Source organism: Falco cherrug, chromosome 1 (assembly GCF_023634085.1).
Source record: "Falco cherrug isolate bFalChe1 chromosome 1, bFalChe1.pri, whole genome shotgun sequence".
NCBI lineage: Eukaryota > Metazoa > Chordata > Aves > Falconiformes > Falconidae > Falco > Falco cherrug.
This window is the reverse complement of record NC_073697.1, coordinates 44,873,391-44,889,900: the sequence shown is the minus strand read 5'-3', so window position 1 is coordinate 44,889,900 and position 16,510 is coordinate 44,873,391. Positions and strand designations below refer to the sequence as shown.

At 40.5% G+C, this 16,510-nt stretch overlaps 1 protein-coding gene across 2 annotated transcripts in view; it reads right to left on the bottom strand.

The window, feature by feature from the left end:
• POLR1A (RNA polymerase I subunit A) overlaps positions 1-16,491 on the bottom strand; it is a 34,341-nt gene extending 17,850 nt beyond the window's left edge. For both annotated transcript variants that reach the window (XM_055710924.1, XM_055710929.1), the window contains exons 1-17: positions 16,299-16,491; positions 14,970-15,174; positions 13,009-13,158; positions 12,811-12,918; positions 11,803-11,888; positions 11,584-11,693; positions 9,890-9,976; positions 9,109-9,211; positions 8,486-8,648; positions 6,545-6,718; positions 6,235-6,357; positions 5,188-5,415; positions 3,313-3,567; positions 2,758-2,949; positions 1,826-1,969; positions 1,203-1,386; positions 7-89 (exon numbers count right to left, since the gene is read on the bottom strand). In XM_055710924.1, coding sequence (XP_055566899.1) covers positions 7-89; positions 1,203-1,386; positions 1,826-1,969; positions 2,758-2,949; positions 3,313-3,567; positions 5,188-5,415; positions 6,235-6,357; positions 6,545-6,718; positions 8,486-8,648; positions 9,109-9,211; positions 9,890-9,976; positions 11,584-11,693; positions 11,803-11,888; positions 12,811-12,918; positions 13,009-13,158; positions 14,970-15,174; positions 16,299-16,375 — 2,472 coding nt within the window. In that variant the 5' untranslated portion in view covers positions 16,376-16,491. The remainder of the gene's footprint in view (positions 1-6; positions 90-1,202; positions 1,387-1,825; positions 1,970-2,757; positions 2,950-3,312; positions 3,568-5,187; positions 5,416-6,234; positions 6,358-6,544; positions 6,719-8,485; positions 8,649-9,108; positions 9,212-9,889; positions 9,977-11,583; positions 11,694-11,802; positions 11,889-12,810; positions 12,919-13,008; positions 13,159-14,969; positions 15,175-16,298) is intronic.
• Between the last annotated feature and the right edge of the window lie 19 nt (positions 16,492-16,510).

Sequence of the window (16,510 nt, the reverse complement as noted above, 5' to 3'; positions counted from 1 at the left end):
ACTTACTTCAATACCATGCTGCCTTGACTTTGCAATGATTTTTTTTCTTTTGTGGTCTGCTTGAGGTTTAACCAAAATATCTTCAATCCCTGTTAAAGAAAAATAGAGCACATAACAATCTGAACCCAGAAAGAATTGTGGAAGGAACCACATTTGGCATCAGAGATTTTGAGAGCAGAGAGCTAGAAAAGAAAGTCACAATTAAATATATAGCAACTCTTAACCTGAGACTAACTCCAATTTAACAAGAAAAAAAAATTCTGAGTGGCTTTTTGAGGGAGAAGCCATTTTCTTTTTCTGATCTCTTTTTCTGATGTTTTAACTACCTTGTGATCCCAGGCTCATAATCTTTTCCTAAGTTTTTTACACCCTGGCTCTCAAGACATATTTTCCATGTCTTGGTCAATTATTTACCTTCCTCGCTTCAAAGATCTCCATTCTTTTACCTCAGCCCACCGCAGTCTGTTGGTTCCTCACTACTGCTGTCTGCCAGTTGACTGTGTCTACGTAACTTTAAGTGAACATACTATCCCTTCAGATAAGAGCCAATGTAAACCCTTCTGCTGCTATATACTGTATTTCATTAGTATAAAAACATCTTGTAAAGCTCTATATGGTAATTTGAAATATTTCAACTACTGCAAGAAGAGAGTAATATAAGGGTCAAATTTTTATTGCGTGCCAAGTGCATTTCTGTATGAGTTTGCAAAGCCATAATGGAAGTCAAACATTTACCAAAAGATTTACAGTAGAACGAAATATGCAAGACTTGATGAATAACCCCTCAAAGATCTTCCACCTCGCTTTGTCAGCTGTTCTGGTTTCTATGCAACAATTCTTTTTCAAAGAAGTAAAAATAACAGACTCCTAGGAGCTTTTGATCTAAACAAAACTTCAACACAAGACATCTAGACTGTGTATGCTTTGACTAGGCAGGGTAGAAGAGAGAACTTGATGGTCATACTCAGGATTACACTTTCTCTTTATGCTTAGAAGGCCAGCTATGCACCAACCAGAATAAAACAAGACAAAAAAATAAAATAAAAAAAAAAAAAAAGGCTGGCAAACAGCAATCCCACTCAAGGACAGTCTGGCAAAATTATATTTACAGCACACTTAGCACGTATTATGCCCAGTGTCTGTTTTATATCTTAGAAGGTGCTGCACTACAGCACTGGTGAATTACTCCTTGTGATACTCACCCATTGTAAATCCCCTGTACAGCTGCAAATAAGCAGTAAAGAGGCGTCCTAGACACGTTAACACTTTCCCACTGGTTTCACCCCCATAGATTTCATAGCAACAGTGGACCAGGCCATAGGCAGAGCTGCCAAAGTGAGCCTTGTCCAAGACTCCACACAGTAATTCCCCATTTCTAATAATAACCTGAAAAATAAAACCACAGGTATTCAGGAAAACAGAAATTTTGATCTTACTACAAACTCTACAGGTTTTTCTGTGTAACCTATATGAAAATACGTTTAAGTTTTAAAAGAGTCAAATACGGTCAGATTATCTATACTTCCAGAATTTATAGTAGAAATAAAACTTCTAACAGCATCTGTATTTTTCCACCTATGAAGTCAAACAATGAAGACACACACATGGTCTAACAAAAACAGATGGAATCTCCATCAGTCAGGATGAGAACAGAGTTTTTCCTGATCCCCAGGCCTATCCTCTCATCACCACCCTCTGGCAATAACTGTTGCACAATATCTGCTTTTAATTTTGTCACCTGCCTGCTTCCCATTCCTCTACTTTACACACAATTTTCTTAACACTACAGCCCAGCCCAATTTCCAGAGCTGCTGCCCCAGCATACCTGAGATTCACACATTGAATCAAGATTTAGACATCTGTTTGCAGGTCCCTTTACCCAGGCTCTTGGACCAATCTTAGCTTTGCCAGTCAAATTCAGTGGGACGTGGTTTTCTGGAATGATGTTTATTAACAATGTAGAAACAACCTATAGAGAAGCAGGAAGAGTGGCAGAAACTATTTCCTGTATTTCCTTCTTAACATAAAGAATCTGGCACAGAGGAGAAAAGCAACATCCCATACGTATTTTTTTCCACTGACAGCAAAGCTTTGAAAGCCTGGAAATCTGACATTTACAAAACAGGAATATCCTCTTGCTACTCTAGTCTTTGAAAGATCAATGAGCTAAGACACATAATTATTCAGAAACATATGGCACCAAAGATTTTTCCAATAATTAGACAGATATATTAATTAAGAAAAAAAAAAAAGTTGTCTAAAAACTGGCAGAGAATTTCCTTTGCTATGAGGAGACATAATACTTGGCTTGAAAGTTAAACTCTCTTAAATAGTGGAAAATGGAGCATTCGCTTGGGCTTCCTAGGTATTACATCCATCTAACAATGACCTCAACCAAAAAGTCAAACACCAAAACATTTATTTACTACAGCCTTTTAAATTCAGAGATTTAAAAGCTCTGACTGGCATAGCTTAGTTTACTATAATCAACAACAAATTCCTTCTCTGCTCCCATGCCTGTAAACTGCAGCTTTATACTTCTGTCTGCAACGCTGTTCAGCGTGCTATTCTTGTATTGTCATTTTAAATGAAAGAGGACTCTCATAGCTCAGTAACACACACCAACATCTACCTGGTGTTGATTTAGATGATGGAATCTGGCTTTTCAGCAACCCTCAGCAGCACTGGTTTTAACATTAGCATTCTGCTCACTTTGGAACCACCAGCATTCCTCAAGCTAATTAAGTTATAAACTACCTGCTTTCCTGTCCACAGTCGCTGTGGTTTCATAATGGCAGGAGGAAAGATTTTAATTCTTCCTTTTTTGTCTGTTAGTCCTCGGTAAACAAGCTCCATATATTGCTCTCTGGTGAAAAAGCAGCCCCGGATTGTCATGCTGACTCCAGAAATCATGTGATCCTGGATCAAGCCAGGAAGCGGCTTCCCATCCTAAAGAGATAACAAGAAAAAGGGTTGGGGGGCATAATGTCACATGCTAGCAGCTCCCCAAAGTATTCCAGCTGGATAAAAGCACTAAAGTAACTTGTAAAGAACTCAACATCACAGCATAACTATCTATTAAATCTCTTATGGACATACACATTAAAAGGACCACATTTTTTGGATGTACTGGGCCTTCTTTAGACAAAGAGAACTGCAAGTGGAGACAGAACAGAAACCAGGAATAAATTTAAAAAAATAAAGGGAGGGAGGGGGAATCAATCTATCTCATTTATCATTAGACAAACCAACCAAACAAGTCAAACAAACTGATTTCACATAGGAATAAATTTATCTGACAGTTTTATTCACCTTTGGGACCAGATACTGTTCATCAGTGAAGGCTAAGGTATAGGCTTCTGCTCTGCCCAGCTCGCTCTGTGGAAAATGGGCATTCATTTCATCACCATCAAAATCAGCATTGTAAGCCTTGCAGTTGGCATAGTGAAGCCTCAGCACTTTTTCTCCAGGCAGGATTCGGGCTCGGTGAGCTTGGATGGAAGGTCTATGAAGAGTGGGCTGGCGGTTCAGTAAAAGGACATCTCCATTTTTAATATGTCGACATACCTGCAAGAGAATTTTGGTTGCTGCTTATAAGGCACTTCCACGCATGCTTCTGAAAAGACTCCATCTTAAAATACGCACACATCCAAAACATTTCCTTTCCAGTACTTATGTTCTGTGCAAAACTCTGTAAGAGAGAATCAAAACTACTTGGCCCTGAACAGCCCCTGCTCTCCACCAAACCACACTCTTAAGGCTGCGTATCCTCCATTAACTCACACAGACCACAGTGATCAAACCAAGTTAACAGCATGGAAGCCACACACTACGAATCTCTCCTCTCCCTTGGCAATACAGCGATCAAAGACTGAAAAAGAAAGACAACTATGCCATTTGTAAATGAGAAAATAAATTATTAATCCAAAACCCACTGGGCTGAATTGAGAATACCTGTCACCGTACACCCAGCACAGGACACCCTACAATCAGGTAATAATATGACCCAGTAGCTGAAGCAAAGATCTCCGAGTTGTAACTTCAGGTTTGAGTAAAAGACAATATGTTCTTATCTAGAACAGTCTCTCAAAACAGTGTCATTTTAATTTCTAACACCCATATAGCTATTTAAGTGATTATCAACATGAATATGATAAGCTGTACAGTCTAAATACTGTTGTTTACCTCTGTGACAGGTTGAGAGAACTGGCATCACAGAAATAGTCTTAAATATTAAATCTCTACCATGTCTCTAACAGAGACAAGGATATACATAACAGACATCAAAAAGACTATTCATCACCAAAACTTTTGCCCTACCAGCTAAATAGTAAGTTCTCACTCTTGCAAGGGATGGAGATAGTTAAGAAGTTTCAAAGGCTGGTTAAGCTGTAGCACAGAGAACTCAAACCCTCCAGCAGCTACGAAGAAACAACTGGTGTAAGCACTAAGCATTTCTCAAGTGTTAATGCCTGTACAAACAGGTGGATATCAGTGTGGTTGTCTCTTGGTTTGTCATCTGTAAAACACGATGGTGATGGGAAGATGGACTCCGGGTTATAGCAGTCAGCACTACAACACAGCCTTCCCGGTCAGTGCCACTGCCAGCATGGCTGACACGGAATGGAGGACTCTACTTTGTACATCCTCATGGACATCCCGCTCTGGAAGACGTCACATCAACTGCTTGTGTTGTACCTACTCTACAAGTATACTGAATTTCAGCCTCCAGGACTACCACCAAAAATACAGAACCTATTTCATATTTCATAAGGAGACGAAAAAAAGATAGATTTTTCTGAGAAGGACAGGGAGGCAGGGGGATATAGAAGCATAAGATGAAAGCAGTATTTTATCTTCCATACTGCTAACATTTCCCAGGAATAGTCAGCTGTAAAATACAGACTCTGCATCTTGGCCAGATGAATGCCACACACTGCATATTAAGGAAGAGTAAAATTCAGGATGGAAAAACAGTTTATAGAATTTGAAAAAGTATCAAGCTTTGCTTCCCAAACACCCCCCAACTTTTCCTCAGCCATCTACTAAAAGACAAGATAACCCTGCCCTGGGAGTCTTTGTGAGCAGGTCTGTTGGAATCACTAGCAAGGACAGTAGTAGTAGTAGCAGTTTAAGAAAAACACTACAGATGTAGAACAGCTCCAACAATCCCTCGGTCACACTCACAATCTTCAGTCCTGATTGGGGTGCACCTGAAGAAGGAGTGAGGAGCTGCTTAGCTATGGCTTCCCTCTGGGTCAGGCTGCTCGCACTCAACACTGTGCGAGATCCATCTTCATTAATGACCATGGAGGCTCCAGGGTGAACCTTTGGGCCATTTATGACAGCCTGCCTCAGCTCTTTGACATTCCAGGGAGTGACTGGCTGTGGGTAAGTCAGTTTGGTAGCAAATACCTAGACAGGAGGGAAAGAGGAGAGATATAAAAAGCTGTTCAAATTTGGCTTAGAACAGTACTAAGTCACTGAGAAAACTGTCAAATGATAACTCATACAATATAAAGATAAATTACTTCAAGCTCTTGGATGCATCTCCCCTTCAATCCACTGTCATGCCAAATAAATACATTTCTTTTTTAAAATCCTCTACCATAAGAATAGAAACAATGTCCTTTTTACACTGTTCTACTGCAGTAGAAAAGAAAACCCCAGTTAGCAATTAAATAAAAAGGCAAGCACGATTTTAAATTCTGCAAACCAATCAACAAATACAGAGAAAAAGTGCATTATCACCAGGTCCACTATTTGCAGATAGGCAAGCAGAAAAAATGATATAATGAAAAGCTCGAATTCAGGCTTGGTGTCCTATCTGTGTAGTTAAAAATCATCAAGGATGAATGAAGTTGGTGACATTATTATGACGTTTTATTAAAGGCTTCCATAGCTGTTATAAGATACACTGTACAAAGACCACAGGAGAAACAGGTTCCACTTATAAAATTTGCATCAATTCATAACCCAGGAAGCAAGCACATATTTTTTTTTTAATCCGCTTTCCCAAAATGTGATGTTCACTATAATGGTGAATTCCTGCTCTTCAATGCTTCTTCTTTATTAACACATAGTAGTAACGCACAGCAATGACACACTGGGGAGGAAGGAGGACAGATGAGTTGGAAAATCTCTACATTTTAAACTGCTTGCTATGTAGCTGCAAGTGCTACAGTGTAGTTCAGTCCCCAGCTGCACCAAAAAGAAACACTCATTTATTCTTACCATAGGAATGCCAATCTCATTGGTACCAATGTACATATCGGGGCAAATGACTGATCGAGCAGCAAAATCCACACGCTTTCCCATCATGTGCTTGCGGAACAGTCCTTCCTTTTTCTCTAATAGCTTTGAAAACAGAAGTTAATGATTAAAACGTGAAAGCATGCAACATCAGACAGATGTCCAGACATTGTGATGAGTATCATGAAAACGCCTACATACTAACCACAAATACTTCACTTTTTCTTATTGCAACAACTTCTCTTAAATGTCTGGACACACAAAGTCCAGAGTCTCTAAGACTGCTACCCACCTGACGGATACCAGGGTATTTTTCTGTCATTAGTTTGTCCATGTCACTATCAAATACAATGTTGACATGGCTCTGAAGACGAATCCAGGCGTTGTACAGCTTATCTGCAATGGTTTGTCCTGGAATCATCGTCAGGACAGAATGGTCCAGAGGGTCATCATTGTCTCCTGTCTCCTACAGAAACAGAAATTAGCAACTTGGACTTCATAAAAAATACCTTCTATTTACTAGGCTGAAATTATAGTATTAAATAGCTGTCCCGGTTTCAGCTTTGATAGAGTTAATTTTCCTCTTAGTAGTTCACTTCTGTGTTTTGGCTGTGATGTGAGAACAATGTTGATAGGACACCGATATTCTTAGTTGTTGCTGGTGATGTTTATACTAAATCAAGGACTTTTCAGTTCCTTAGGCCCTGCCAGCCAGAGGGCTTGAGGGGCACAGGAAACTGGGAGGGGACACAGCCAGGACAGGTAACCCAAGCTGGCCGAAGAGGTATTCCATACCATATGATGTCATGCTGAGTACATAAACTGGAGGAAGAAGAAGGAAAGTGGGGACACCTGGCATTATGGCATTTGTCTTCCTGAGTAACCGTTACACGTGATGGAGCCCAGCTTCCCTGGGGATGGCTGAACACCTGCCTGCCCATGGGAAGTGGTGAATGAATTCCTTGTTTTCCTTGCTTGCATGCGAGGCTTTTGCTTTACCTATTAAATCGTTCTTAAGGCCCTTGAGTTTTACGTTCCTTTCCGATCCTCCTTCCCATCCCTCTGGGTGGGGGGGAGCGAGCAAGCCGCTTTGTGGTGCTTGGTTGCCGGCCAGGGGTTAAACCACGACAATAGCAAATGGAACATTGGCCACTATTTCACAACATGTTAAAGACACTAATTAAAAACAAACAAACAAACCATTTACATTAACAATGTAAAGTAACTTTCAAATTATTACAACCAAGTGCCTCAGACAGGTCTGGATGGGAGATCTCCAAATACCACAGCTACATATACCAGTGGGATTTTAAAGATGATTGCTAATCAATCATCTCCTCGTGACAGTCCTCTTCCCAAATTAGATGTTACTGGTTAGTCAGTCCATGCTACAAATCAGTGTGCCTCTAGGAAGTCCTATCCTTACATAAAAATGATGTAAATCCAAGAGCTTTTGTCACCCACATTACTTTGATTTCACAGTCTAAAGGTCAGTAAACCTCTTGCATCCGAAACGCATAAACCTTCTGACCCGTCAAACATTTTAAGATCATATCTCCACCTAGTGGCTCAATTCTGAGTAACTACAGATGTTTTCAAAATGTTTTACACTTAAGATGTATATCAAATTCAGCTGAAACTAACTCCAGTATCAAAGAACTCTCAATAATACAACTCATGGACAAATATGAAAAGAAGCATGGTGACATACATTATTATTTACTACTATTTGACCATGTGAACTGGTCGGTAGCAAACAGGCATTGTTACTAATTAAGGTTACTTGTGAATATTTTGATTTCATTTAGACATCAATGGCCAAAAATAACCAAGATCACAGTTGGCTCTACTAGGCTTAGAAGATAAAGTGGCTTTTATCCCCCACATCATTTTTCATTCAATGAGATGTGGGGAAAGTTTTACTGTGAACTGTTTGTGCAGTACATCTTTCACTCTCCAGTAACTGGAGTCCACCATGTCTCACATACAGTGATCTAATACAAAAACCATGACTAAAGGAGTTTGAGGAAAATGTTTTTCCCCTTTGTACCAGGCAGGTGACTGGAAAGAGGCAAATGGGGGAGGAGACAATTAACCTATGGAGAACATGTCCAACAGCGCACACACCAACAGCCCAGGCTAAAACTGTTACTGGAACAGTTTAAACAGCAGCCTACCTGAACCCAGCCCATATATCCAAAAAACAAAGAATAAGATAACCACCAACTCTTACTGTTTGGATTTCTTCTTCTGCAATTTTCATTGGCTGACATTGTTGTTTTGCCATGAAAACCAACAGCTTCCGTATCATTTTGGCATCTTTCATGACAGCCTGCAAGTTCACAGTCTGACCATTTGTAAACAGTCGGTCTCCAACACGATTTATGGGACGATACCTACAGCAGATCAAAGTAACTTTAGAAGATAAAATTCACCAAAAAGTAGCATGATAAATCTCAAACATTCTAAGCTAAGCCTTCAGCGCATGAAAAATAATCCCTATAAACTAACAGCGAGCATTTAAAAATTACTGTATCATACTCAGACAGTCATAAAAGAGGACTGATTCCTCAACAAGAAAATCTACCAGCACTATACAATTAAAATATTCTGCAGTGATTTAAAATACTAACTTTTTTTTTTTCATAATTAGTATTTCAGTCCTTTAACAAACTCATCTGGAGTTATAATAAAGCTTACCATCAGTTACTGCTGTGATATTATTTTTTTTTAAACACTCCACTGATACTTCAGCAGATCACTGTCTGTACTATAGATGCTTGCATCTCTGACTCCTGCAAAAAGTTTGTGCTAAACCCCGTGATTCCTACAAAAGTTTTTTGACGGAAATTTTACCTTGAAGGTGGAACCACAAGTAGGTCTAAAAAAAACATCTCTGGACTGAATTCCAAGCTCTCATGGGGATCCATCCCAGGGAAGAGATAACGCAAAAAGAAACCTAAAAAGATACAATAGAAAATGTAAATTCATTATCACTGCTATTGTTTGGGAATTCAAACCCCCAGATGCAGTTGGTCAATGAAGTCAAAAAAACCTGCTAAGTTAAATACCAGCAAGCTTGCTTGAAATAAAAACATTTAGACATACTTTAGAAAGAACTGCCATTGTTATTTTTGGTCACATACATGTTATTTTAGAAACAACTCTAAATAGAATTAGAGTATAGGAAAAGAAAAAAGCAAAACAGCAGGAAGAAACAGTTTCCAGCTACTAGCTGTGACTGGTCATGAAACTGCTTTGGTTTTTCCTGGCAAATGCAGTCAGATTCAGAGTACAGGGAACTTAGAAAAGATCGCTAAATACATCCTCAGTGTTTAACCAATGTAGCTGTGGGGAATATTAGGTGTAGCACCATATGAGCATCAAATTCTCTGTAAACAACAATCGTGATTTGTGGGGAACCACAGTTTAAGAAGAGCCGATCAAACTATCTACTGAACTCAACTCACTGCATTCACTAGCTACCAGTTCTCCTGTCATAAAATCTATCTTGCTGCCAGGAGCCCTCAAGGCAAAAGGCAAAGATCTGACAAGGAGTTCATACAGGAATATTTGCAGACCCTGTCCACTAAAGGATAACAGAAAGCAAAGTAATGTTGCTTTTAACAGTCATTACCTTCATTCCTCCACAAAGCCAGTATGTATTCCTTGGCAGTCATCGGCGTCAGGTATCCTCTCTTCCCTAATTGGCTTTCATCAATACCTGGCGAAAAAAAAAGTTAAAAAAAATAATCACAAGAGGTTACTTTGAAAGTTTTTTTGCTTACAATGATAAGGGATTCCAGCTCAGAGAAGAAATGGAAATACATGCAAAATACACTGGCTGACATCTACATTAAAATTATTAAAATGCCTGCTTTGGCAATACGAAATTAAAAAGAGCAAGCCTTCCCAGGATTGGAAAAACCAGCCATTTCTGTGATTAATGGATATCAATGTAACCAACTGAAACACAACTCAACTTTAACATCTAAAGCATACGCTTTGTTTGATTAATGGTGAGCTGGACTCCTTTTTCAAATGATCTCGGCCACTGACCAAAACACTAATTACAAGTCAACCTACAGCTGGGAAACACAGAAGTGGGATTCAAACATTACCAGTGAGATCAAGGTTCCCATGAAATACCCAAACGGATGAGACAACAGTGACAGTCAGCAACCCATCTATATTGTAACTTAAGAGTCTAGGTTAGCCATATTTTGGCAGGGAAAGAAAACCTATGGGTTTGCTATTTAAAAAGCCAGAGATTTTGGGTCTCAATTCCCATTTCTCTTGTAGGCCAGCTCCTTGTGTCCCAGGGAAGCCAAAGTACATGACTTGATGAAAGGCAATTATCTCATGATCTCAGAACTCTTCTTTTGACTTAAGGCCAGAAATACAGATTTTTCCACACTGAAACATCAATTCAATTCTTCACTAGCATAATAAAACATGTCCCAGAGTGTGGACACACCTAAAGGGGCTCAAATAAAAAGCTCAAAGCAGTATCATACAATTTAATGCAGTGAAATCATAGCTGTCACTCAAAAGTAGTAACACTGGGATACGCAGACTTTTCTGCCTTTGTTGAATGTATCATGAATAGGAACCTAAATGTTATGAACAGGATGTTAAAGCAGAGATCTGACCTTTCTGCTTTAAAACCCATCATCCACGTTGTGCTTCTTCAGCCACAACTCCAGAGATTTAATCTAGTACTCAAATCACAGATGAGCAAATGGAATAAGCTTGCTATATGAATTTTCTCTAAAGGATTAAATAACACACACACAAATCTACTTTAATTCTACCTGCGTGTGTAAAGGATCAAGGATACAAGAGGAAAAAAGTTTAAAGTGATTCAAACACCAGGTCAATTAAGCCTGGGAAAAGTCATCTGCTTTCTTTTCTGTCTTTTCCCCTTTACAAAAAAATTCTTCCATAAGACTCAGGATTACCTGATTTTCTTTCTGAAGTAAGGCTGGTCACCTTCTTTCTAGTTAATTTTTTATCTAGTCTATTTTACAAATCTAGCAGAAAATCATCTACCTGCCAAAAATGAAATGTCCTTCAACCACATCAGTTGACATAGATTATGCTTTTGTACTTCTTTTCCTGACATACACAGACCTCGAAGCTGCAAAAGCACAGAAGGCTTGCAAACACAGAAATTTAATGGAGTTGGGTACTCCCCTAATGCTGAACTTACTGTTTTATTTTATTTTCTTATAAATGAGTCACAAGTGCATAGTCACTGCTAGGAATCTGGTGCACCTTAAATACAGGAAAGTAAGTGCAAACATACTGAGTAGAAGACAAATATTTTACCTGCTGGCTCACTTAGAATGCTTCCCTCTCCTGACTTATGGTATACTGTAGAAGTATAGGTTACTGTCAGCTTGCTGTTATGCTCTTTTCGCACCAGTGATCTCCTAGATCTTAAAGGAAAAAGAAGGAAACCAGGAAAGGCAGTTAAAAAGTTAATACAAACGCTCACTGTATTTAACTTTATACCAGCTATTTACTTTCTTATGTAGTTAAACTTACTTGCAGTTTGGGCATTTCTTGGAAGTCGTATGTGCTTTCCAGAACTGTGCTATCAGTTTATTTCTACACTCGCATACATTTTTGACCTGACAAAGAAAAAAAAGACAAGAAAAAAAAAAAAAGACTTAAAAATAATGAAAATAAAAATAAACCAGAACATTTGATAAGGATTATTGATTAAACACTACACAATTAGTGTTAACTATCAACATGAACATTATTACTATCAATGCACACACATCCTTGTATTGATTTAATTCATGCCTTGATCTATAGTGTTCTTCCATCATCTTCCCATGTTTGCTGGAAAAATAACCCCCTCAATGCTCACCATCTTCCTTTTTAAATGTATTACATAAATAGTCTTTATTTTTCATGTCAGTACTGAATTTTAAAGCTTTTCTCTAATGACGATTTAAGAAGGTAGATCACAAAAAGTCCTTAAGGTTAGTTTTGAAACAAGGAATTAAAGAATTAAACTTGGCTTATAAACAAACCTGCTTTAAGATGCTAGACCTTTAAATATTTTCTTTACTAACATTCTCCTTTAACTAACTAAGTACATTAAAATGCATTTAAATGGAAATGAGAATTCAATTACATAACTAAAAATTTCACTGTGAAGAAATTCTGCAAATTTGCTGGATGCCTGAGTTCTCAAGAAATGTTCTGCAGCTCAAAAGAGCTAAAGCATCACACAAAGAAGCATCAACATCTGTCGGTAATGTACTGAAAGCAGTGTCAAATTATTTTTATGTATTTACACCATCAAAACATTTCCCTACACAGTGTATTTTCCAGAAACCCAGTAGCTGTACTAAGAGAAAATAAAATCTTTTTAAGCTTAATTTCAGACATTTCACCCACAAAGACCTCTAAACATAATACAGTTCAGAACTCCAGGAGAAAATCTAGAGTCTACATGGTCCAAGACAGACTTTCTTTTGCACATTACTATTTTAAGAGGACAAAACCCAAGAACTCAGGAGAAGCACTGATTATACTTACATTTGAACACTGATCTCTTATTTGATAACTCTGTAGTATTTCCTGAACATGGTGATTTAACTCTTCTTCAATTTCTGAACCTGTGGCATCTGCACATTGCTCTAAAAACTAAACGAAACAGAATAAAATAAATTGAGATAGCTCCATAGTTACAGCACTATCAACTCAAAAAGGAATGGAGAGATACATAGTACTTGCCCTGTTCAAAATGACTTCAAGATCATGGACGGCATGAAGCAACCCTTTCTCCAGAACCTTGAGCTGACTTAGCAATAAGTGAACCACAGCTCGAGTACATGTCAGCATGTGACAATTTAAACAAGAACCTCGAATTAGAAGGTATAATTTCTGGAAAGAAAAGAGGGGGAGAAGTTAGCTTAGTAGACTTACTGGCTTGCAAGTAGATAGATTTATCTGAACTTAAAGAAAGTGCTACTATAAATGAGAAATTAGACTAATCGTTAAATTTAGTCATAAAGAATTGGACTGAAAAAAAAAATTTCTTTCAGTTACAAACTCAAATGGAAAGCATGATCTGTAGACAAACTATCTGCAGGCCAATTACATTAACAGATACAGGAAAATCCTGTTGTATCTACAGCAACTCTGGTACCAAGGCTGCTCTCACATAGCACTGTGATTACAGTTCCTAACAGTTTGTCCTGTAAAGGACGATGTAGTACCCAAAACTCCAACCTAGTAAAATGAAATGTTCTGGCACAAATACATTACCAGTGTCCCTCAAGATTCTTCATGCAACCACATTCTCCTCAAGCTTCAGGAAAGTATCAGTGGTTGGTTTTTTTATTATTTTTCATCATAAAAAGGTATTCTGATATTTTATTATTCAGCATAGCTCTGCACACAACCCACACTAGCTACACACAGCACCAGGGGCCTGAAGACTAGGAGTTACTACTGCATGATTTTATTCCTCGTTCAAACACAAGCACTTTACTTGAAAGCCGAGACACTACTAGAAGTGGGATGGACCTCATCTAACTTCAGTCATCTGAAAGTGACATTTTTGTTCTCAATTAATAGGCTATGCAGGAGTCAGCTACTGTAAATAGGCTGATCAGCACCTCAGGAGGACAATTCATGCCAGCTCAGGTTCCTGCTACGGCTAGATGAATCTTCACCTGCTAATAGCCCCACTCCTCAGAGTCCAGAAAGAGCTACAAAGTACAATCAGATTACGCACCTAACTTTCAGAAGACCAAAATAAGGCAAATCCTACTCTCACAGCCAGGATTCATTTTATATTTAAAAGATGACCCTTTGAAAAAAACATCTGCATGAAACACTTAGGAGAAATGTGCAGTTTGACCACCACCACCAGTAGCTTTCGAAACAAGCTTATAACAGCTGTCCCAAAAGATGCACGCCAAATAAAATCTCTGCCCCAACTTAGGTATCCCACATACCATGTACATGCAACAGCTGTAAAGCTATGAGAAGCACGTGTGCCAGACTTCCAGATGTAGGAAATCTTGTTGACAGCCACCTTTTTTTTTTTAATTACAGAGACAGATGGATTTCTATATAGCTTAGCATTTTTCAACTGTCTGCTGCCACCAAACTTACAACGCTATATTCTTTCACTTACTTGGCACACACATGCCACTCAGCATACTACTGGATAGGTTGTTGGGTTCTATCCACACTGATCCAGTTTTCCAGAATAAATTATTCTGGAATAGGAGGACCTGCTGGCCAGAATGTACAACACAGCTATACCGAGAAAAAATAAGCACTGAATGTCCAGAAAGCACCTTGAGAACCTAGGATAAAAGTAGCTAGCTGTTCATGTAAGCCTGTGGTAGTTGTTTAAAGGCAACAATGATTTTTACTGTGTCATCCATTTAACTAAGGCATAAGACCCTACAGTAGGTCACATAGTTTAGCGATCAGCTAAGTCCTTCTCTCTTGTTAGTCAATACTGAGTAAAATAACTGTTACCACAAAGTGTATATTCTGCAAAAATCTAAGGAGTCTATTTGTATTGAACTACCATGACACAAGAAACTTTTTTTACTACATTTGCTGTTATTACACTTAAACTGACAGCAAAAGCAGACCTCGGCACCTTTAAACTGTACGACAGCTTGAGTGCCATCACCCATTTCACCAGCAAGACAATAATTAAGCATACATACATCAAAAAACAGAGGGTTGTAGACAGTCAAAGGCAGTTCTATATGGCCAAAATGACCAGGGCAGTTGCTGAAGTTCTGCATGCAAGTTGCACAAACTTCTCTGGAGTCTGGAGGTCCCAAAGCCAGATCGTACAGTCCATTAATGGCTGGATTCCCCACATTATCCAAATACTGAGGATTTGTTATGGCTTTTACACTCAGTTTCCTGAAGTTGAAAGAAAAGAACAAAAACCAGTGGCAGCAAACAACCACATGACAGGCACTTGAACAGTACAAACAGCATTGACATTTCGTATAAATACAATTTTTTTTATTGATGAGGGCACTTTGTGCATGCAGTGGGAATTTCTGTATTGTCAATGTCATTGTCCGAGTACAATCACACCACAGCAAGTACTTCTTTTACATCTTAAGTCATTTCATTCAGAAGTCAAGTAATTTTGCCTGTGTGTCCTCTCAAGCAGTGGGAGAGATTTTAAAACCAATAAAAATACCCAGACGATGACAGCTGCATCTACTTGACTATACAGTGCTAACATCACACCAACAGCTCTCTGGAACTCCAGGAGACACAACCTGCTGGAAAAAGCTGCAAAACAACCTCTGCAACAAAGGCCTCAACCCCGAGATACTTATGCTGGTGCTAAAATATCTGAGCATTTTCCCCTCGCTGAAACCAGCAAGGTCTCTTCCGTGCCAGGCACTCAGGATCAGATCCCAGGCCAGGTTTCCAGTGTGCCCACCGAGGACCAAGCCCTGCCTCACCAGCGCAGGGCTCCTGCAGGCTGGCACTGCGGGGGGGGGGAAGCCAACACACCCCCGCAGGGGAGGTCCCCCAGGAGAGGCACAGCCTTTACCCTCACAGAGTGAGTTCGTGCTGCACCCCACAGGCCCTGCCGCCGGCAGCACACGGCCACGGCCACGCTGTCCCCGTCTCCACTGCCAGCGCGGGGCTCTCCGGAGGGGCCCGGGGCCGCCGCCCCGCCTCCTCACAGACCCTCTCCCCGAGCCCGCCCCAGTCCCACACAAGGAATCCCCCCCTTCCCCGCTCCTCCAAGACCCGCAGCGGCCCCAGGCCACGCAAGGGGCCCGAGAACCCCCACAGAGGGTCCAGCAGCCCCCCAGACAGCCGGGGGATGCCGAGCCGCCGCCGTGCCAGCGGCTGCCGAGGGCCGAGGCGCAGCCGCACTACGTGTCCCAGCAGGCCGCGCGCCCACAGCCCGCCGGGGCCGGCCGGCGCCGTGCCGCAGGGCACGCCGGGAGCTGTAGTCCTCCATGGCACTCACGAGGCGGGGAAGCGGCCAGCCCGCCGCTGCGGCGGAGCCTTACCTGACCTCCTCGGCCGTGTACATCCCGAAGGAGACCCCAACCAGCCGCCGCCACGGCACCACCTTGGGTGGCTTCATGGTGAACCAGCGAGCCTCCCCCAGCCGTCCCTCCGTCCCCTTCTGCTGACAGAGACGCTGCGCCACGGGCGGCACCACGCGGTCCCGGCGGCGGGGGCGGGCGGGGCCGGGCGGTACCACGGCCGCGGAGGGGCG